Below are 24,361 nucleotides of genomic sequence, written 5' to 3'. Positions count from 1 at the left end.
ATATCCGGGACTGCTTCACCAGCTCCCGGTCCCTGAGAAACCTTGGGAGTCAATTGCCATGGATTTCGTCGGACCATTCCTGATGAGCCTGAGTTATAACTACCTTTGGGTAGTTCTGTGCTGACTAACGTGCCAGGTTCACCTAGTGCCTGTGACGACCCAGGTCAAGACTATTGAGCTGGCGCATCTGTTCCTGCAACATGTCGTGCACTTGCACGGCATGCCAACATCCATCATGTCAGACCGTGACACGAAGTTTACGTCTCAATTTTGGACTGAGTTACACCGACTAATGGGTGTTAAACTCAAGTTAACTACCGCGTTCCATCCTCACGGGGATGGCCAAGCAGAACGAGCGATCCAGACGGTGGTCCAGATCCTTCGGTCATTCGTCCGACCCGATCAGCGAGATTGGGCCATGCATATACCCATGGTAGAATTCGCATTGAACTCAAGTGCGAATAAATCAACGGGATTCGCCCCGTTTGAGTTGGTATACGGATACCTCCCACAGATGACCGTGTCCCTGCTGTCATCCGAATTGCCAGGGGTAAAATCCTTTGCCCAGCGGGCCCTGGACAACATCCAGGCCGCTCACGATGCTATTATTAAGAGTCGTGTAGAACAGGCTATCCAGGCGAACCGACATCGGCGCCCTGATTCCCCCAAACTGAAGAAAGGGGACTACCCATATCTTTCAATGAAAGATCTGAACCTCCCCAAGGGGAGGGCGCATAAGCTGTTGCCAACTTATATTGGCCCCTACGAAATACTGGAGGTATTTGAGGACTCATCAAACTACGTCCTCAGGCTTCCCCCAGTACTGACGCAAAGAAATATCTTTGCAAAGTTCCACATCTCACGGCTCGCACCTCATGAGCCGAATGATTCTGTGCTGTTCCCTGGACACGCCGTAGAAGTATTTTACGACTTTGGCGACGACCCAGAACGGGAATATCAGGTCAAGGAAATCGTCGACCATCGATGGGATGATGATAAATCTTTATGGTTCCGTGTCCGATGGGGACTTGGTGACCTTACTTGGGAACCCTTGGCCAACGTAAACGGTCTAATTGCGTTGGATGACTACCTAACAGTACAAGGGGTAGAGAACATTGAGGAACTGAACCGTCAATGATGGGATCAGACACTGGACAATAGATCCAGCGGACCATCATGACCGCGGTGTGAACGTCGCCTACCGGTCCGATACCAGCGGATATCAATGCCTTATCACGGCCAACTATGGCGTTGAAGCCATGAGTTGCCTAAACTGGCAAGTCCGGGAATATCCGAATAATATCGGATAAATGCGACGAAAGCGGGATCAAATCCTGCTTCCTACCATCAAATTTGAAATCACTCAAATGAACGCGACTGAATCCCCCCTCGCTGATTCTTCCCTCGACCTTTCCCCCATCAAGGAGGCCCTCGTAGACTCCAGCCCAAACTCCCCACCTGTAAGTCCCACCACAGATGCTGCCATGTCGTCGATGGACGACAACTCCACAGTCGCTCAGACTGTCAGAGACCAGATTCGAGACGAAGGAATGTCTCCGTAGCGGAGGGCGTCGGCCTCAGCGACTTCTGCCAAGAGTGCTGTGCCTAGTGACACGTCCGTGCCCTAACTTACTGACTGGCAATTAGAACCTAGGGGGGTAACTCTAGTTGATTTTACTACTGGGGTGTAACCTATGTACAAGTGGGATATATATATGGTTACAGTGGAGACGGTTCTGCAATTGGCGGAGCCGAACGGAGCGGAGCTAATGGGGTTTAGACATTAGCCGACTGAATATTACCGACGAGTCGGTTCGCGGGGTTAGCGGAAAGGCAGGCGATAACCCAGAAACGGAAAGGAGGGATAGGCCCGAAGGTGGGCTCTGCAGGGCAGGTGAGTGTATTGCCCAGCGGAGGCGGGGGTGCGCTAGCGGACGTCAGAGCTGTCCGGAAGTCTTCGGGGCTCCGTACTTAGGGAGGCGTAGGTAATAAATTGAAATGAGGGGGTGGTGACCATCGAGGGGTACCGAGAGGGTTGCGGAATACGGGGGCTCCGAGGTTAGTGAGGGAGGAGCGGAGTTGGACCGGAGGGATCGGAGGAACCGGAAGTCGATGGCCAGGGATGGATATGACACAGACTGTCACACCGGAAGCGCCCAGCACGGGTGTTTTAACCCCAAAACAGGACCATTTGGTCCTGCCCACTCGCGCAAGCGTGAGTGAGAAATACCCCCACCTGCCACGTTCCACGCAGACAGGGCTCGATCAACTCGAAATGATTACAGAAGTTGTGTGGGCCCATATCGAGAAGAAACTCGAGAAACGTAAAGAGACTACGTTCAAAGATGAACGTAGGAATGATGAGCTCGATGAGCTCAGGAATAAGTATGAGATGCTGCAGAACAAGGCTGATGACCTGCATTCTGAAAATGACCGTCTTCATCAACAGGTCGAATCCCTCCAAAAGGCCAACGACGAACTCAACGAGGACGTCTTTAGAGTCGCACGCACGGCAAGGGGATGCCCTGCATCTCCTAAACCCGCCCTGATCCAATCTTCTGCTCCCTCATCGTCACGGCCCACTGTTCCCCAAACCATCGTTATCCCTGGGGTTGGCCCGGTGGATCTTGCGTCGGCCAAGTCTGCACCGTCGAAAAAAACCACCTCTTCCAAGAGATGGGCCCCCACGTCCGACGATGATGAGATGGAAGGCGAATGGGTCGTCGACCCTGATGCCCCCTTCAAAGAATTCGTCGCGAACCGTCCACCCGGCTACCACTACTATGAGTACTACGATGCCAAACTCACTGAAGTGCATGGCGAACCCCTACCCCCACTGACATATTGTCGATCGGTGGCCCTTCCTACCCACTTCTACGACATCGACCATGTCGATAGAATTGAATTCCCAGACGCAGCTGCGCTCGTCTGTGACAAAGAACCTAAGTGGTTCAAGTTGGTTCAAAACTACATACACACCAAAGAAGGTGTGAGGTTCTATGCTACAATGTACCATCTTGCCTGGTCGTTCAAGACAGGCAAGCCCTCGCAAGAGGACGTTGACACCTGTACCGACTGGTACAGGGTGGCTACAAACAACCGTGCCTCACGAATGCGTATGTCGCACGATGATATTGAGACGGAGGCGAAAAGACTTTCCAACCAGTACCCCCCGGCTCGTATTGCACGGATGTACATCCTTGCGTGTCGATGGATAAAACCAATGACTGACGACGCTCGCGAGCGTCGTAAAATTCAACGTCAGGAATGAGCACTTATGTACTCGAACCCTCCCCCAACATCGTACTCAAACCCACCTATGATGTATGCGAACCCACACCCTGTGGCGTATTCGAACGCCCCACCTCCGCCGCAATACCCCCCTCCGACGTATGCACACTCGTCGGTGTATGAATCCGCCCACGCACCACCAGTGTGAGGGCATGCTCCCTCCTCTTCTCATGGATGCGGCCATCCTGCGCACCATGTCCATTACTCGCACCGTCGACAAGACGAGGATTCGTCCATGAACGACGCTGATGTCGAGACTCGTCACTACAACGACAACTATCTCAGCGACGATGTTGCTGTCGATGCAGCTAGGTCCACGACGACTCGTAGGACTACATCGAATCGCCCGTCCGGCTCTGGCCCATCCGGGTCCGCACTGCGTAAACGAATGAGGAACTGAGCCCTCATATCCATACCTTCATCAACGACAATGCCGTCGTTGATTACTCACTTTCGTCAACGACAAGGCCGTCGTTGATTAATAACTTCTTACCTTCGTCAACGACAACGCTGTTGTTGATTGTATATTCTGTACCCTTCATCTTTCGCCAACGACAACGTCGTTGAGTATTCAATTTCTTCGTCGGCGACAACACTGCCGTCAATGACCTGCACTGTCAACATTGTCACGGTGGACGATGGTATTTAATAAACTCACAACGACGAGAAAGTCGTTCCATCGTTGACAACACTGTCGTCGAGACCTGGGTGCATATGTTCCAGGAGAAACTCTAAGTGGGCCTCGCCTACAAACTACTATTATAGCCTCCTGCAATGAGTGTGCCCCTGTTTGCATACATCTTTCGTATGTAGAACGTTAAAATTTTATTTCTTTAAAACTGCTTGCTTTCCTCTTGTGTATATATGCTTGTACCCTGTCTGCGATTTAATATCGCAAGGGAGGAGGATGTGAGGCCCCGGCCCATGTCTATATTCTGCCCACAACATCAGTTGATGTTGTGTTGTGTAATAATTATGTCGCAACGCTAATTTAGTGTCGCGGAAGCTTCTCTATTTATTTGTGCCGAGAATGTATTAGATTGTATATAAACCCTCGGGGTAGCTGTAAAAGGCAGATCAGCCTTTACTTCTACCCCGTTAATATACAGCAAACTCAAGCGTATACTTAGATGGACTTCTGAGGCCTGAGGCGAATGGGGGAACGGAACATTACCGTCCCCAAACTAGTAAGAAACCTTTCAGTTTTGCACCAGAGGACTTTCGAATCTAGGAGTAGAAACAGGTGAAATATTATCGTGGTTGAATTGGTTTTCATGTACCCGCACAATCAAGGCCCGGACACGGGCCAAAAGGGGACCAACCAAATGCTCCCGGTCATTCGGTAGCTCCAGTCCGGCAAAACTCAGTATATTAACATCTCCAGTATCTTCCCCATCTGCTACCTCCCCAAATTCGGATGTACCACCAGCAAGCACACATATAACAGCGCCAATGGCCAAATTAACAATGTGGCCCATACACCTGCTCAGCTTTTAACATTGGATCAAGCAATAACATTAACTGGCCACTCACCGGACACGATGCCGCGCTGGATCCCACTTAATGTTATCATCTTCGCTGAGAATCTCGCTGATCACACACATTGCAACGTCATTTGTTGATGCATTGTCTGAAGCAATATACCCAATCTATGTATACAGTCCTTAAATTTTTGGGGGGATGGGGGAGTGATAGGGTGCGGGCCTTTGGTGTGGGGATCATTTTTTTAATTTCCTTCAACAACTGCTGACCAATGTTGTCCCCAGTATGTGGACCATCCAGCTCAAAAGGACATGAGGTGAGAATGCATCTTCCAGTTGTTGTCAAGGAAATGGCAGGTGATACCAAGGAACCCCTTCATTGTTGCGGAAGTCCACACATCAAAGGTGAAATGAATGAGTCCGCTGGTGTTCTGGGTGGAATGTGGCTCTGAAAACTACTGATTGAGAGTCTAAGGTGGGCGTACCTTAAGCTGGTCCTTCAGTAAGGCCCTAACCTGTGTGGAACGTGTTGAAGTGGCATTCCGATGCCCTTGTTGTTACGGTTATTGTTCCCTTTTATGGGAAGTTTCGTTGTCCTAACACTTTAGCCTTTGTTCATTTGCACCACACAGAAATGTATATAAGTACGATGTGTAGAGCTGGATGATAATAATCTAATGACACTGTGATATCGTGCTCAGAGGATCGGGCTGCAATGCCGCGATTATAACAGAACGATCCAGAATGAGTGTCTCCATTTTCATGCGATGCAGTAAGTTGCTGTCCTTGTACTTTGGCCCACTGTCTAGCCCTGCCTGTGCATGGTAGGACATGAGATCCCGGAAGGAATGTGAGTCTACGAAGTCAAAGCCCTTTATGGTTCATGTCAGGTTGCTGATTTGCAACATGCAGATGAGAAACTTACAAGGTCATGCTCAATTATGAGATTTTCCACTAGGTGGAGCATACCCTCCGAGGACCACATCTCAGCGTCTGGAGCATTCGCAGGTGGGTAGAAGTTTGTTATTCATTGCTGGCTTTGTCTACCATTGACACCAGCATTGCATCAACATTTGATGATATTATTGATTTGCAATGAATACAAACTTCTCTGCCAGGAGAACTTGCTTCCGTTGCTCCTGCACTCCTTCTGGGATAGCTCTTCTATCTGGTGATATGTCTAGTTCAATGCAATGCCGGAGGTAGAGTTCCCAGTGTTCACCACCCATATGGCTTATGTGTGTTCGGAGTGTTGTAGGCAGGATAATCGCCCATGTGCAGAGCCGGCTTGGATACCCGATTTCACGACCATAAAACCACTTCCATTCACACAACAACTCGATACGGATTCGGTATCTAAAAATAGTCCTAATTCGTGCGATTCTGACGATATCAAGAACGTCCCAATCGGTGGAGAATTGATGGAGTTCTATGTTGGGCAAGTTAGGCACGGGCATGTGCGGGTGTGGGAATCTCAAGCAGCAACCCAGAATTCCAGCCTCACTCGTTCCCACAGCGTCTAATAAATTGGTAGAAATGCTCATTGGCTGCGTGAGAGTTATCTCCGGCTTCATTTCCAATTTTGGCCTTTAATTCCGTAAATCCGTTGAGATATCGCTTATTTTCTTATATTTTCATATTTTTGCATCATTTCAGTTATTGATCAATATTCTTTTATTGATACTGTTACCCTTTTTTTATTATTTCGCCTAATAAGGTATGCAGGTGCCATATGGTACCAATATTCACCATCAATTATTTCTAAAAATAATTGTTCCTTATATCCTGTACATACTGGATTTTGGAAAGAAAATTCTCCCCTCCCCCAAATTCTCTAAGGTGCTAGGATGCGCTAGAGTGGGTGTGAGTGTGTGGAATCCAACAGTAGGAATAAGGGCAACTGTCTAGCCCACAATGAGTGGGTAGTAGATTAGTTGAGCCCGGACCTTGCGGAAATCCCGGAGAACCCACCATGGAGTTAAGGATCGAGAGTCGAGCAAAGTTTAGAGAGAGAGTAGAGGTTTTGGAGAGTTTGGCCCCATGAGCTTAGTCGGCATAGAGAGCCGCTAGCCCTCTTGCAGCGTACTTGAGCCTGAGTTTGCAGAGAAACAAATCTTCAAATCTTTCATGTGAGAACCACGTTCATAAGCGGCTCTAGGAAAATAAGTATTTGCTTTAAGGATGATTTATTCACACTTACTGGCACACTTGGCAGACACAGACAGTTTTCCCTTCAATCTCCACCAAGTCAGTAAATACTGATGATAAATCACGCAGTCTGCACATTTTCTTGGACTCAAGAAACACCTGCACAACAAGTGCGTCCTGCTCTCTGAATACATCTGTGCTTTCCTTAGCACCTGGAGCATCATCGACTTTGTCATCTCCCTCACTTCCTTTGCTCTGAGCTTCATCATCCGCATTTTTATTCTGAGACCTCATGCTGTCTGCTCCCTTGACATGAGCTTGGGCTCTCTTGTGGGCTTGGCCTTTCCTGTGTTGCTTCCTACGCTTCTGGGGAATGTTGTGAGGCTCAGTCTGACTGTCGGAGACATCAGCATCAGACTCAGTGGTTGACAGTGCATGGGACAAAACATTTTTCTGTCTCTTTCTGGTGTTACCATGGTAGGCCGACAGTTTCTTGTTATTCGGATTGAGCCCGAACTTGGATAATGATTGCAGTGTTGCTTGGGATGCATTTCCACTGCTGCCTGGTTGATTGGAATTTGCTGAAGTGCCAGCCCTTGTTTTTGCAGCAAGTTTTTGTCGCTGAAAGACATCAAGAGGATTTTCTTGTGTCACCAGCTTCACAGTGTGCTTTGGTCTCCCAGTATCCTGAGCCCCTTGCAGAAATCCTGGTAAGTCACTATTGATAATATCTCCTTGTGGACTGGAGATGCATGGTACTTCATCTGATGGACTGTACACAAATTGACCTGGCTGTTCGGCAGCATCACACAGATTCCCATCAGGGCCAAGCATGGGATTATTCGGGTCAGTATGCCATCCGGTGTCACTACCATTGCAGGAAGAAGTCATACCAGTGTATCCAAGTACCAGCGAAGTCCGGAGCATTGCAGGAGGGCTCGTGGCTCTCTATGCCGACTAAGCTCATGGGGGCCAAACTCTCCAAAATCCTACTTTCTTGACTAAACTCGCTATGCTCTCGATCCTTAAACTCCATGTGGGTTCTCTGGGATTCCTGTCAGGGCACACCCACCTGACCCCACTCCACCTGGTCCGACCCCACCCGATCCCACTACCCTCACCTGGTGCCCCCATCCTCCCTCCTCCCTTCTCTCCTTCTTCCTTTCCCTTCTTCTTCCTTCTTCTTTCCTTTTCTACTACATGGACGACTTCCTTGCTCGATGTACCATTAACCAGGCTGTGCAACACGCCCGGACCCGGACACACCAGGTGACACCCTACACACCGGACACTCCTGAGACCTCTTACAGAGATACCCGGGTGGACATGGCTGTGCATGTAGATGACATGGTGCTCCCCACGTGACCTCCAACCGCATGTACATAAACACAGCCTAAGTGGGAACTGAGAAGTAACCTTCTTCTCACACTTCCCACTTTAGGCAAGTAGCTTACATTCCCCTGCTAATAATAATAACACACTTCCCACTTTAGCCTAAGTGGCCAGGGACCCTTGCCTGCTTCGGGCCTGTTGTTACGCATGCCTGCACTACACCCTACCGGGCCCTCAGCCCCAGGCGATATACCCGGATGCTCTCGACCCCGGGTCGGTCCCTGACAATTCCGCAAGGTCCGGGCTCAACTAATCTACTACCCACTTGTTGTGGGCCAGACAGTTGCCCTTATTCCTACTGTTGGATTCCACACACTCACTCCAACTCTAGCGCATCCTAGCACCTTAGAGAAATTGGGGGAGGGGAGAACTTCTTTTCAAAAATCCGGTATGTACAGGATTATTGTCAGAGACCAGATTCGAGACGAAGGAATGTCTCCGTAGCGGAGGGCTTCGGCCTCAGCGACTTCTGCCAAGAGCGCTGTGCCTAGTGACACGTCCGTGCCCTAACTTACTGACTGGCAATTAGAACCTAGGGGGGGTAACTCTAGTTGATTTTACTACTGGGGTGTAACCTATGTACAAGTGGGATATATATATGGTTACAGCAGAGATGGGTCCGCAATTGGCGGAGCCGAACGGAGCAGAGCTAACGGGGTTTAAACATTAGCCGACTGAATATTACCGACGAGTCGGTTCGCAGGGTTAGCAGAAAGGCAGGCGATAACCCAGAAACGGAAAGGAGGGATAGGCCCGAAGGTGGGCTCTGCAGGGCAGGTGAGTGTATTGCCCAGCGGAGGCGGGGGTGCGCTAGCAGACGTCGGAGCTGTCCGGAAGTCTTCGGGGCTCCGTACTTAGGGAGGTGTAGGTAATAAATTGAAATGAGGGGGTGGTAACCATCGAGGGGTACCGAGAGGATTGTGGAATATGGGGGCTCTGAGGTTAGTGAGGGAGGAGCGGAGTTAGATCGGAGGGATCGGAGGGATCGGAGGGACCAGAAGTCGATGGCCAGGGATGGATATGACAATTATAAGAAATAATTATTTTTAGAATAATTGATGGGAATATTGGTACCATATGGCACCTGGGTACCTTATTAGGCGAAATAATAAAAAGGGTAACAGTAACAATAAAAGAATATCAATCAATAACTGAAATGATGGCAAAATATGAAAATATAAGAAAATAAGCGATTTCTCAATGGGTTTGCGGAATTAAAAGCCAAAATTGGAAATGCAGCCGGAGATAACTCATGCAACCGATAAGCATTTTTACCAATTTATTAGACGCTGTGGGAACGAGTGAGGCTGGAATTCTGGGTTGCCGATTGAGATTCCCACGCCCGCACATACTCATGACCTGCCGTGCCTAACCTAGAACTCCGTCAAATCTCCACCGATTAGGATGTTCTTGATATCGTCGGAATCGTACAAATTAGCACTATTTTTAGATACCAATTCCGTACCGAGTCATCACATGAATAAAAGTAGATTTCTGAATGTTGGAAGTGGGTATCTGAGCCAGCTCTGTGCATGGGCAATTATCCCACCTACAGCATGGTGGCAAGACAGTAAAGACGTTTATGAGAGTAAATATTCTATTTGTTTTTTCTCAGACATCCATGTTCTCTCTGTTGACTGAAACTAGTCTGCTTCATTATATTTAATTATATATGCATACAAGATGTGGGACAGCAATACATTTTCCTCTCTGAAATGCATCCAGTCATGATGTGATGGGGTCAGGTCAACACCTGATTTATGAAACGGTTCGGTGGTTCAGTTCAGTTTGAACCTGGTTCACAAAATTCCAACATCATAGAGAACCTGAACCAAACCATCTCTGAACCAAGGCTGAACTGAACCGCGGTTCTGGTTCATCCTGGTTCAGTTCATGGTTCATTCACGGTTCGTGTCAGAGACCTGGTCGAGACGAAGGAGTGTCTCCGTGGCGGAGGGCTTCGGCCTCAGCGACTTGTGCCAGGAGCGCTGTGCCAAGTAACATGTCCGTGCCCTAACTTACTAAACTGGCACCAGAACTGAAGGGGGTAAACTCTAGTCGATTTTATTACTGAAGTGTAACCTATGTACAAGTTGAGTATATATAGTTACAGCGAGGGCGGGTCCGCAAATGGCGGAGCCGAGCGGAGCGGAGCTAATGGGGTTAGACATTAGCCGATTGAATATTACCGACAAGTCGCGTTACGGGGTTAACAGAAAGGCAGGCGATAACCCAGAAACGGAAAGGAGGGATAGGCCTGAAGGTGGGCTTTGCAGGGCAAGCAAGTGTATTGTCCAGCGGAGGCAGCAGTGCGCTAGCGGACGTCGGAGCTGTCCGGAAGCCTTCAGGGCTCCGTACTTAGGGAGGCATAGGTAATAAATTGAAAGGAGGGGGTGATGACCATCGAGGGGTACCGAGGGGATTGCAGAATACGGGAGCTCCGAGGTTAGTGAAGAAGGAGTGGAAGTAGACCAGAGGGATCGGAGGGATCGGAAGTCAATGGCTGGGGATGGATATGACAGTTCGAACCGGTTCACCGTGAACTTCGGTACCCCTATCCTATTCCCAAGACCTTGTTTCCTGGCAATCGCTCCTTTGGTGGGGTGGTAGACTTCCTCATGACAAAACTACCTGGTTGATACACTGGTAGGAAGATACAATCTTCCGTGCTAGTATATTTTGACTTCTGTTGTGCAGATTATTTGCTTGGAGATCCAACAACTGCCCTTGGAAACCCAACCATGATCAAGGGACCCCTGACCTCAGACATATTTGAGGTGAAGCATGACAACATGTGAGCAGCCATTCCTCAAGCCATCATGTCCGCTGCATCTCATTGTAATCAACATAGGTGCGAGGGAGTTATCCCTATTTCATACTGTCCTCACACCATTACCTATCAGTACTCAGAGGATTTCAGAGGAATATGAAATTGGACCACAATACGAGGGCTTACCACTCATCCTCAGTCTCCTCCATGATGTCATATCCATACAATCCCGACCTCCGCTCCGGGCTCCCAGAACTCCGAACTCCGACTTCCGGAGCCCTACTTCCCTTCCGTCACCTTCTCCTTGCCGACTCCCAAGAGGTTATCCCACCTCCGGCTCGGACACCACCTTCGGTCCGACTCCGGAACATTCCGGGTCCGACCCCAACCTCGACACCTTCCAGACGAGTACACAACACCTATGTCCCTGACTCCGGACCTCCGCTCCGGAATCCCATTGGCGTCTCCGTCTCCGGAACCTCCGGTCTTAGCTCCGACCTCGGACTTTGACCCCACCTCCGCTTATACCCATTGTATTGGTTAGCTCATTCCATTTAATTACCTTTGCCAATATTCCGGAGTTTAACCTCCGAGTTCGGACTTTCCGGACTTATTCCGGACCTTGCAACTATTGCATTGTCCATTTCAATTCCGCTATTCTCCCTCATTCCTATTTGGGCTGCTGCTTCCTTTCTATTCAGTCAGCTAGCCATTCCCCACTCCCAACCTCCTTCCTTCCTCCTTGGGCCTTGGCCCTTCATTCCTCCTTTGGGAAACACCATTGAGTCAAACACTTGACCCTCGGTGTTGTTCCTCTTTCCATCTCCCTTTGTCTCCTTTCGTCCTACCCTTGTTCCTTTTGATTCCGGACCCCTCCTTATATACAATGTACCTAGTAACTTGTAACCTCAGTCCGAAATCAACTTGAATTCCCCCCAAGAGACTTTCCCTCTGCTAGATCCGAAATTAGGGACCCCTAGGACAACCAGCAATGGCACAGCGCTCCGCATGAGTCGCTGAGGCCAAGGTCCTTCCATGATAAGTCTCCGATTCCATTCCGGAGTTGTCCGAATCCCCGCATTCTAACACATGACTGGGTTAGTTTCAATCTAATTCCTTGTATCAATATTTAACACCTTTCCACAGGATGACAACACCACTAATACTCAGCAAGTTTACTTTACGTTTGAGTGACAGCGATACTCAATGTGGTGTCTGTTTGAATGGGGTCGGCTGCAGACTTGAATCCAGCTGTTTCCGCTTCATGGATGCATGCTGCAGAATGTTAGAAAATAACCAAGTCCTCTTTGTATCACAATTCAAATGTCACATTCTCCAGAAAACTCCAGTAAATTATAGGTTAAATAAACCCACTGGTTTGGGTTGGTGTGAGACCCCATGTTGATGCCAAAGTCCCCCATGGTTGTAGTAGGATTTCCAAACTTCCAGCAAAAGCAGTCATCCCCTAGCATCTCAGGTCCTGCTACTTGTATAGGGAAAAAAAAGACTGGTTCACTGTGGTCATATTACTGTTCACAAACACTAGTACAACCTCCACACTAACTTTACATACTTCCTCACATTTTTTCCAAACCCATGATTTCCATCTACAAGTCAAATGTTAAGGTCAATATTCATGCTTGCAAATAAGATAACCTGGTTGGTTTTTGAAGAATTATGTTGCAAGGTTGTATTGGCGTTTGCAAGGTTGTGTTGGTGTTTGCAAGCATTAGTATGACCTCCACACTGACTTGACATATTTTTTCACATTTTTCAAACTCATTATTTCCATCTATAAGTCAAACATTACAGTCATATTCATATGCTAGCTGTCAGAGACGGGTGGGATTTCTGTCAGAGTTGGGGTCAGAGGTACTGTACCCACATGACCAATTACCGGTCACGCATCACATGCACCTTCTGGTCTGGCTGTAAGTGGGCTGTTGTCATGCATCACACTGACATCTCGGTTGAGTAATCCTTGTCACACAATTTTTTGGCACCCAAGTGGCTGTGCAAAATCAAATTGAATTCAATGAAAACAAAATGTCGCCATCTCTTCATCAAGATTTCGTACTCATTTCAGCCGCTTTCCCTGTCCAAGCTCAGCTTCCTTCACCTCTCCCTTGTCTGCTTCATCAATGCTGTCCTGACCAGCATCTTCTGCAGATGTTGGCACTGATTGAAGACCTCCTTCTGCTGCAATATTGAGGCCCTCTGGTACTACATTTGTAATTACATGATCAAAAACCTCTTCAAGCGACATGTCAACAGGGCAGTCTGTGAATTCAGGCTTGTGTTCTCTGATGTCAGGGCTAGATTTGGTACTATTTGGGTGCTTCCGTGGGACAAAGATCTGTCTGGAAAGGTCGGGATCATTGACACTGAGGGAATTGAGGAGCCTGAGAACCTCATGGCTCTTCAAGCTGGCTTGTGATAAGTTGAACTTGCCTGAGCAACACAGTTCAAATGCCTAATAACATCAGTAATAAGAAAGAAGTGTCCATGTAAAAGCGGAAACTGGCCTTCTGGATATGATCAGGCTTGTTCATTGCCTCATATGCCACAACTAATGTAGCAGGTATGTGGTCTCGAATAACTCCAAGTCTGATATTGAGTTTGATGTCATCTGGCTGTACGCCCTTCTGTAGTTGAGAATAAACTTCATTGACAGCCGCAGTTTGTTGGGCCTGTTTGATTGCGAGTTTGAGGGCACGCTGCATGCCAACATCGCATGGCTGCCAAATACCAGTACACCCTCCCGGAACATATTCAAGGATTATCCATGAATAATTCTTGTACAACCAGAACTGGAAGTCAGCAGAAGTGTGAACGGACCAAACATCGAGTTGCCAGATGCAGTGATGCTCTGGATGGAGGCTGAGATGACTCTTTTGGGAAAGGAAATAGGGGACTAGGATGTCATCAACAAAATTCGTCATTGTTTGTAGATTAGCCCAGTATGTGTCACTCCCAGAAAACTTGAAGCAAAAGCCCAGTTGTATCACCTCACCATATTGTGGAGAACTAGGAGCAGGAAGACTTGCCGATGATTTTCCCTTGAATATAGCCTGGAATGGTAGAAGCATACCACTGGCCAAGATAGCAACATTCAGTGTGAATGCATGCTTCTCATCATGGCTGACTGTAGAAACCTGGCAAGACCCTATCTGTTCATAGGTTGAGGTTGAACTCTGCTGATAGACAACTTGAGTCTGATCGGAGTTCACCCGTAGAGCACTGGGTATCTCATAGAAATGAATGGAATGAGCTTGTCGGAGCAGTGATGCCTGCAATTGTTTGTCTGCATCAGCCGGAATCTTCTGAGATGCACATTGTAGGTGGGATAATCACCCATGCACAGACTCGGCTCAGATACCCGATTCTACGATTAGGAAACGACTTTCATTCACGCGATGACTCGGTACAAATTTGGTATCTAAAAATAGTCCTAATTCGTACGATTCTGACGATACCAAGAACGTCCCAATCGGTGGAGATTTGACGGAGTTCCGTGTTGGAGAAGTTAGGCACAGCAGGTCACGGGCATGTGTGGGCATGGGAATCTCAAGCGGCAACCCAGAATTCCTGCCTCACTTGTTCCCACAGTGTCTAATAAATTGGTAGAAATGCTCATTGGCTGCGTGAGAGTTATCTCCGGCTTCATTTCCAATTTTGGCCTTTAATTCCGTAAATCCATTGAGATATCGCTTATTTTCTTATATTTTCATATTTTTGCATCATTTCAGTTATTGATCAATATTCTTTTATTGATACTGTTACCCTTTTTTTTATTATTTTGCCTAATAAGGTATGCAGGTGCCATATGGTACCAATATTCCCCATCTATTCTTTCTAAAAATAATTGTTCCTTATATCCTGTACACTGGATTTTGGAAAGGAAGTTCTCCCCTCCCCCAATTTCTCTAAGGTGCTAGGACGCGCTAGAGTTGGAGTGAGTGTGTGGAATCCAACAGTAGGAATAAGGGCAACTGTCTAGCCCACAACAAGTGGGTAGTAGATTAGTTGAGCCCGGACCTTGTGGAATCCCGGAGAACCCACCACGGAGTTTTAGGATTGAGTCAAGAAGTTTAGAGAGAAAGTAGGAGTTTAGGGAGAATTGTCCCCCATGAGCTGTGTTGGCATAGAGAGCCGTGAGCCCTCTTTCAACATGTTGCATGTTGCAGACTCCACTTCATTTCTTCTCTGAGAAACTTTTGCACCCAACTCCCGCTTGCTGCAAAAATACTTCCATCTTTCTTTACTACAGTCTTTGTCAGGGGATGACTCCCGGGTCCCCATGACCCTCCCCTATGGCCCACAGCCTCAAGTCTGGCCAGCCCTATCCAGGGCACAATCCTACTGTGGGTCAGAGATGAGAAGGAAGTTAACTTCTCATCTTCCCACAGTGGCCACAATAGATCGAAAACTTCTGGAGATATCCGGAAGTCACATGAGACCCGAGACCCAAGGTCCGGGCCATCCAGCTGCACTGAGCGTCCAGCACAGGGTGTGTGCAGGAAGTGCAACAGCTGGGTGTGGGTGCGGGTGCAGGTGCGAGTGCAGGTGTGGATGCGGGTATGGGCTAGGTCAGGGTGTATGCCCTGACAGTCTTAAAGACATTTGGCTGGTGGTGCTGGATCAGGGCAATGATGACACTGCACACCTGGTGCAAATCCAATGCTGCTCCTGCTTGCTGGATACCAAGCAGGGTGCACTTGATCACAGCAACTAGGTCTGGAAGCATTGCCTAGTAGACTTTCATGTCAGTTAAAGGGAAGTCAGATATTTCATTAGACATACCAACAAACTGATTCTAGTGACATCACCTCCTGGACAGTTCTCCTTTTGCACCTTTTCCAGCATCAGATCAGACCAACAAGGCCATGCCCCACTGTGGTCTATCCACTTCCCAACCACATCTGCCTGAAATCCACAGAATAGCCTGGGGCTCCTTCTTTGGCATCCTCTTACTATTTCTGTAGGACTCATCCTCCACCCTACATTCTCTGCAACCTCAATGATAATCATCCAAAAGACAGGCTGAAACCAGTTTGAATTCTTCGCATACTTGCACACTTGAAGCAGAGATTGGGTCATGTTATTTCGGTGCTGAGCTAACTTCCGGCACTGTTGTATCTTCAGCCAGTCCTGAATGCGCCGTTTGGGCCTGGACATTTCAGGCACAGGCAAGGGTGGATCTGACTTCTTGCTGACTTTCAGTGGAACCACTTGCTTGTCCTACATAATTGGGTGATTCTATGTCAATGATTACAACTGGTGGGCAATATCTAAGATGTTCTCGCCTTTTTTGCTTCTGCTAACCATGCCTGATGTTGTTGTTGTCATTCTTTTGCATTTGCACACTTTTCTTCGTTCTTCTTATCTGCCTTAATTTGGGCCTGAATCCTCATCTCCTCTCTACTTTCACTGATTCTTTCCATTCCCATGCCAACTTGTTTCTGACACTCCTCTTTAGTGGCATGATAAAAATAGCACATCAGGCATTTTGGCTCTTGCTCTTTATCTGTGGTGAGATCCAGATGCTGCTTCTTCTGCCGCTTCTTCTGGGCTGAGTGATCCAGTGATCTGCTGTGGGCTGCTTGCGGACATTCTGGTGCTCAGAGTTAGTACCATTAATTTGATGTGTTAAATACTATTTGCTCACTGCTTCATTATGATGTTGAAGTACTTTCATCAAGAAGTCAACCCGGAGACTCACTACTTCCTTGTTTGAATGAAGCAGGTAGGTGTCTGGGAGAAGATGATTGTCAGGGCACACCCCACCTGACCCGGCGCTGCACCCTGTGCTGTCCTGCCCTACTCCACTCCCCCTGCTACCACTCCTCGTTCCTCCTCTCCCTTTTTCTTCTTTGTCTCTATTTCTATTCTACAGTCGACTTCCCTTTTCTCTATGTATCATTACACACCTAATACCGCTCCCCTGATTGCTGCACCCGCTGCACGCATTCCCGCCTACAGAGTGGTGCACCTTTGGGATCTCCTGCAGAGACACCCAGAGAGGTCCAGCTGTGTACGGAGATGATGTGGCTCCCCCCACATGACCCTGACCACATGTATATAATAGCACCTGGGGTGGGAACAGAAGAAGCAGCCTTCTTCTCAACTTCCCACTTCGAGTAAGTACTGTAGTTCCTCTCTTTTAATGATAATACAACTTCCCACTTCAGACTAAGTGGTCAGGGATGCTCCCCCATGATGGGATTGCCGCTATGCACAGCTGACATCTGTCCCATCAGGTCCCTCGTGCCGGGACTTTGCCGCTTTCGGAGCTGTCCCTGACAACGATGTGCTAATGCATTCAGGGCAAGAAACCCACATGATACCCCATCATTTTGATATGCAATTGGGAAGGTTGCAACCTTGAACTGTTTCAATGTGTGCTTCCCTTGGGAATAGGATGTATCAAGCCACCATTGTAACATTCTAGTGGCATCCTTGTTGTATCCCAGCAAGGCACTTGGACATTTTGGATGGTGCAATGAGTCAGCGATGTAGATAGCTGAGTCTTCTGCACTTATCATAAAGGCTATCCAGTGATTTCCATTGACATTTAGGATCCCTCCAAAATGTGTCACTGTTCCCAAAACAAGCTCTTGCCAAACTGCCAGAGCTCCTCACACATGCGAGAGTGTTTATAGCAAGTAGCACCCCCTGGCTGCTGCACAAACCCCTCTAAGAATCCTAGTGTAACTGGGCATATTAAATGTGTATCTGGATGTTTTTCTTTGATCTCCTTGCACAACACTGTAATCTGGTCAGCAATATCAGTTGTAACAAGGCAGGAAATGGATATATACATGTAATGTGTTAGGCAGCTGATGGAGGTCACCATGTCATCTGGGAATCCCATCACAATGCTGTTCCAGGTACACATGGATAGTGTGGTTTGAGCAGTGTGAATCATCAGCTTTAGTTCGGGTTTTTGAGTCATCAATTGCTTGGCATATGTTACTGAACCTTTCCATAGACCTTGAATATCATGGACTCGAAGCAGGGTCTTCCAGACAGTGAGAATGATAGGGTGGATGTAGGAAGAGTTGAATTGGATGGAAGCAGCATCCTCTTCTTCACATTGTGAGATCAACTCATCCAGTTCTGAGTGGGAAGGGCAGTTCAGTTGGTGCAGTTCCCATTCTGTGAGTGTTTCCATTGTGGGAGGACAGTTACTGATTACCGGACAGGGAAGAATGCCCAAGCCCAATTGTAGTGAAGGGAGTTTAAATGTGAGAAAGTCGGCTACAGTCAGGGATTGTGAAGGTAAATAAGGTAAGCTGGGATGTCTGCATATGAGATTGTTTCATTAGTGCAGGAGATACTATGTTGAGCTAGTGAGAAGCCATCCATGACTGTGAGGACAAAGGGAAATTGTATAGTTTTTTTTTGGTGTAAAATGTATCAATGAGAAAATTGGACATTTCCAGTGTGTCAGGGCCCAGCCTCAGAGGCACCCTGATCCTCATGCCCCATCAGCCTGTCCTTTCACTATGGGGGCAATGAGATGTATGATAAAAGGAAGAGATATGTACACTTGCCTATGCAGGCAATGAGATGAGAAGGTCTCATCTCCCTGCATGGCCACCATATAAAAGAATGGGTCACATGTGCAGCATGACCAGAGGGAGCATCCAGGTGGCAGTGCCCAGTGGATTCTGGGCAAGTTGCTCTCCCAGAATGTTCCCATAGTTGTGGCTGTGATGGATTCTGGGTGAGCTGCTCGCTCAGAATGTTCCCATGCTGTCTCATCCATGTGTATACACAACAAAACAAGCCAACAATTGGAGAAATGGTGGGTGGGGAGTCTGGGGCACCCTAGGGCAGGGTGCTGAACCATGACTGTCAGTGCTGCCACCTGTGGTTGGTGTCACACCACCTCTTCTGGCTGCTTGTCACATGTCACAAGGAGAAGCCAGTTGACTATTTTGTGTCACACTTGGAACCCCAGCCGGTAATTGGTTGTGCAGGTACAGTATTGGCAGAGGTCTGTTGGAGCAGACACATGTGGATGTGTGGGCAGAAATTAGTGGTGCATCCAGAAGTGCTGTTCAAGGTCAGCAGAATGGGATTGTGGCCTCAGCAACTCAAGGGGAGCGCTGTGCCCTGAGCTTGACATCTGGGGGAGATCCCTTATTTATGGATTGGCACTTACAGCCAATTTCAAACAAGACTTGCAGGTGGAGTGGGCCTGTAGGAGGAGTGTGGACTCCGTGAGCATGGACTCAGAGGAGTGAAAGCCCCCTTTGCAGAAGGAGGGACTCAGACCAGACAGGGGGGGTACTCTAGTTGATTTCAGACTGAGGTCCCTGAAAGTATTTACAGGATATAAATAGGCAGGAGGAAAACATAGAAGGGCCAGTCAGTCTGGCATGGTCCGGTGCAGAAATGAGTGGGGATTGTCAAACTGAATAAAGACAAGAGCCTGGGAAATGGGAGGCAAGAAATGAACTAAAGCAAAAGCAGATCAAGTGCCAATATTGACAGGTTAAGTGAATGAATAAGAAGTGCATCAGCACATGGATCAAGTGCCAATATTGGCAAGTTAAGCAAATGAATAGATGAACAATATAGGCACTTGGCAAGGAATGAATGGTATGCTGCCGAGTGACAAAAATGGCCAGAGGAGAAAAGTGGAGGTCAGTGCATGGTGCCAATACAAGTCTGCAAATGAGCAGGGTTGGTGCAGTGCTGACACAAGTCCACGAGACAGAGGTGGATCCATCAGTACTGTCACAAGGACAGCAGGATGACCAGCAGAGGTCCTGAGGGGAGTGGGAGTGTTGACCTGACCACAGGGTGTGGAGGGCAACCAGAATCATCAGAGGTGCAGAGGGTGCAGAGGTGGGTGGAGGTACAGATGTGGGTGGAGGTCTGGATGCAGTGCATGGCTGTGACCACATAGCAGAGTGATGGGTGTGGTTCAGATGGAGACGAGGCAAGAGGAACTAGAGGGACTGGATGCCAGGAGTGCCAAGTGTCAGGGCATACCCTGCCTGACCCCATGCTGCACGCTGCACTGCCCTGCCCTACTCCACTTCCCCCACCATTGCTCCCCACTCCTCCTATCCCACCTTCCCTCTCTTCCCTCTTCTCTATTTCTGTTCCATGGTCAACTTCCCCTTTTCTCTATGTACCACTGGCACACCCACATACCTGGGAACACCATGCACCCCTCCTGTACCACTACACCCTAATGCCACTGCCTCTATTGCTGCACCTGCCATGCACATTCCTGCCCACACAGTGGCCACCCCTGGGATCTCCTGCAGAGACACCTGGAGGGGTGTGGCTGTGGGTGGAGATGATGTGGCTCCTTCCATGTGACCTTAGCCACATGTATATAACAGCACCTGGGGTGGGAACAGAAGAAGCAGCCTTCTTCTCACTTTCCCACTTCAGACTAAGTGGTTGGGGATGCTCACCCTGTGATGGGACTGCTGCTATGCATAGCTGCTACTCATCCCATCGAGTCCCCCATGCTGGGACTTCACTGCTTTTGGAGCTGTCCCTGACACCAAGGGCTCAGGAACTGGAGGTAAGGTTAGAATGCTGGCAAGGTCTGGGGTCAGATTGTTGACCAAGTCTCACTTGATAGGACAGGGGGCCAGACAACAGGTTGGGGGCTGGTTAGGATGGGTTTCGGGTCGGCAGATTCACCTATCAGCATTGGTTCACCACTGATGGAGCCCTGGGATTTGTTGGTCATTGTCATATCCATACAATCCTGACCTCCACTCTGGGCTCCCAGAACTCTGAAACTGACTCTGGAGCCCTACTTCCCTTCCATCACCTTCTCCTTGCTGACTTCCAAGAGGTTATCCCACCTCCGGCTCTGACACCACCTTCAGTCCGACTCCGGAACATTCTGGGTCCAACCTCAACCTCGACACCTTCCAGATGAGCATGCAACACCTATGCTCCCAACTCTGGACCTTCGCTCCAGAATCCTGTTTGCTTCTCTGTTTCCGGAACCTCCAGTCTTAGCTCTGACCTCGGACTTTGACCCCACCTCCACTTATACCCATTGTATTGGTTAGCTCATTCCATTTAATTACATTTGCCAATATTCTGGAGTTTAACTTCTGAGTTTGGACTTTCTGGACTTACTTCAGACCTTGCAACTACAGTTGAAACCGTGATAACCCATACCCTTGCGTTCCCAGATCCTAGTATGGGTTATGGCAGGTTATGGGGTATCTCAATATCACCGGAAATTCGCTCTGCAATGGATTGGGTCAATTCATGTATATACATAAATGTCTATTGAGCTCCTCTATGCAACAAGGAATCAAGCATGCTGCTCCAGAGTGATGATTGGGCTTGGTGGTGAGTCTCACATCCAAACTGGGCTTCTTGACATGAGACAATTGGCATATTGTCATCAGGATCATCAACTCACAGACCCCTTCCACCATGGTGTCCATTTCCTTGTTTCTCCAGGCCTCGGACATGGCATTTAAGATGTCATCATCGGATCAACATTTGTTGGGGTCATTGCCACACTACTCTATCGTTTCTGAGTCGCCCATTGCACACAAGATGTGGATGACCCCTGATGGGTGGTTCACAATACTCATCCTATTTCTCCTATTAAGGATACCCTCTTTTCATAATATTTTCTGTGCCATTCCATGATTATTAACTGTCACTTAACATTTACATGTCACATACTATGGGTTACAGATCAAATTTCAATATAAAATCCCCATTCATGTTATGGGTTATGGGGGATGGCAGGTTCATGGGTTAGGGTCTGGTTTTTGATAGGAACTGTAGCAGTTCCCAGAAATCCCTATGGGTTATCTCAGGTATGGCCTATCACGGTTTCAACTGTATTGCATTGTCCCATTCAATTCCACTATACTCCCTCATTCCTATTTGGGCTGCTGCTTCCTTTCTATTCAGTCAGCTGGCCATTCCCCACTCCCATCCTCCTTCCTTCCTCCTTGGGCCTTGGCCCTTCACTCCTCCTTTGGGAAACACCATTGAGTCAAACCCTTGACCCTCAGTGTTGTTCCTCCTTCCAGCTCCCTTTGTCTCCTTTCAGAGTACCCTTGCTCCTTTTGATTCTGGACCCCTCCTTATATACAATGTACATAGTAACTTGTAACCTCAGTCCGAAATTGACTTGATTTCCCCCCAAGAGACTTCCTGTTGTAAATGCAGCATTCCAAACATGGTAACCCGCTTCAGTGGTTCACTCGCAACCCAGATTGTAAGGGATTAACCTTACTTCACTATAATTCCGATTATAGTGATATTTATATTATGTTGCATCACTATAATTCCCATTATAGTGATGCTGTTCTTTCTTTATTTATTTGTGCCGAGATATGTAAATTACATATATAGACCTCGGAGTAGTTGTAAAGGCCCGGTAGCCTTTTACCTCTACTCCATTGAATATACAGCACATTAAAGCTTATGTTTAGACGGACCTACTGAGGCCTGAGGCGAACGGGGGAACGGAACGTTACCATCCCCAAAATAGTAAGCAACCTTTCACAGATGTAATATAGAAATGAGAAGAGAAACTGTAACTAAAGAACATACAGTGCTAAAGCACCCATATTTATACTCCTGAATAACATTCCAGGCTCTTCTATGCCCAGCGCTTATGCAGGCACCTAGTAACCTGTAGAATATTCTCGGATATTCCGGTTCAATCTAATCATGTGACTTGTATTCCAACACTTCCCCTCTGCTAGATCTGAAATTAGGGACCCCTAGGACAACCAGCAATGGCACAGCGCTCTGCATGAGTTGCTGAGGCCAAGGTCCTTCCACGCTAAGTCTCCAATTCCATTCCGGAGTCGTCCGAATCTGCCATATCTAACAGTCATGACACTAGCAAACAATAGGATAACCAGTCAATAATTTTTGAGGAATAGTGATTATGTGGCAAGGTTGTATTACTGTTTGAAAGCACTAGTATTGTTAGAACAGGTGGATTCAGAGTGGAAGGACCTCGCTCAGCCTCAGTGACTCAAGCGGAGCGCTGTGCCATTGCTGTTTGTCCATTTGGTCCTTAATTTCACAGTAGGCGAGCAGGAAGTCTCTAGGGGGCATTTCAGGTCGATTTCGGACTGAGCCTCCTACAAGTATGTACAAGCACCGATATATATAATGGAGGGGGTGAATGTCATGGCTGTGCATTCTGGCCCGTTAGCCGCCCGTCCCAATGCCGCCCGAGCCCATTCCCGCTATGCGAGCGTGAGCGCGAGCCCCAACCTCAGCCCTATCCTCCCTGAGGACTCCCTGCTCACTCCCTTGCTTGCCCCTAGGCTCCCCTGCACCTGGCCGACTCCCCCACTGCCACACCAACCTTCCTACCCCGAGTCCGCCTCCGGCACCATGCCCAGCATGACTCCTCTACCCCGCCCACTTGGCCCCTACAGGGCCGCTACCATTCCCGTGCCCGACTCTGGCCCAACTCTGAGTCCAGCGCCGCTATGATACCATCACCGCTATCGTGGCCCTACGCTCTTTCCTTTATTTATCTGTTATTGTTTGTTTTGACCCTCGGTCATTGCCGGCCACTATGCAGCCAACCCCGCTCCTTATTCTTGTTTGCTTCCGGACCCTTCGGCCTCCGGCCCGGGTCCGCTTCCATTCATTTCTTCCTCCTATATATATCCTGTATGATACTTTATTGTACCTTAGCTCTAATATCGATGTGACCACGACCCCTAAGTCCTGACCCCAACAAGGCAACCCCAGTGAGTCTGAAATGAGGGCCAAGAGGCGGCTAGGGGGCACAGCACTCCCTTTAGAGTTGCTGAGGCCAAATGCCCTACCCTCGGGCCTTGTTTGCAGCATCATGGCCATCGCGGCCTATAGCAGCCCGCAACGGCGACCTTCGGTGCCAACCCCAGACCAGTGTCTAACAGTATATTAGAGCTCTCTCCCTAGGTTGTCTCAACATTGTTCCTAGTTTTGACTCCGATCTCAGTTTTCCCGCGATACCGTGCCACATCGCCGATCACGGATCTTTCCCACGGCCGATAATCACGCGAAAACCACTCCCACTGAAGCTGGATTGCTCTCAGTAGGGATTCTTGGGTCTCTGATGCTAGCGTAGCTCAAACCCGCGTTCTGTGACCCTCTGGGGCCTTGGATAGGCACTCAGATGGGGTTTTTAGGTCGCTGAATACCATATTCACTGGATGCGCGACATTTCATTCCCAACCCAACTCTGGCTATACCACTCTGTGCTATAGATTGTGCCCCGATCTGCGAGCCTGAGTTGTAGCCCCTTCCT

The 24,361-nt window shown here is 48.4% G+C and overlaps 1 protein-coding gene across 1 annotated transcript; it reads right to left on the bottom strand.

Annotated features, from left to right (window-relative positions):
• Nucleotides 1–6,838: 6,838 nt before the first annotated feature.
• EI90DRAFT_3134180 (uncharacterized protein) lies at nucleotides 6,839–7,847 on the bottom strand (the record flags this gene model as incomplete). The annotated part of the gene is made up of 2 exons (XM_039064641.1): nucleotides 6,839–6,926; nucleotides 6,973–7,847. 2 exons carry the CDS (start codon nucleotides 7,845–7,847, stop codon nucleotides 6,839–6,841), a joined length of 963 nt encoding a protein of 320 aa, XP_038909269.1.
• Nucleotides 7,848–24,361: the final 16,514 nt, after the last annotated feature.

This window comes from Cantharellus anzutake, assembly GCF_015039405.1.
Source record: "Cantharellus anzutake strain C23 chromosome Unknown EI90scaffold_114, whole genome shotgun sequence".
NCBI classification, from domain to species: domain Eukaryota; kingdom Fungi; phylum Basidiomycota; class Agaricomycetes; order Cantharellales; family Hydnaceae; genus Cantharellus; species Cantharellus anzutake.
Note: the sequence above shows the minus strand (reverse complement) of the source record. Positions and strands in the feature narration are given on the sequence as shown.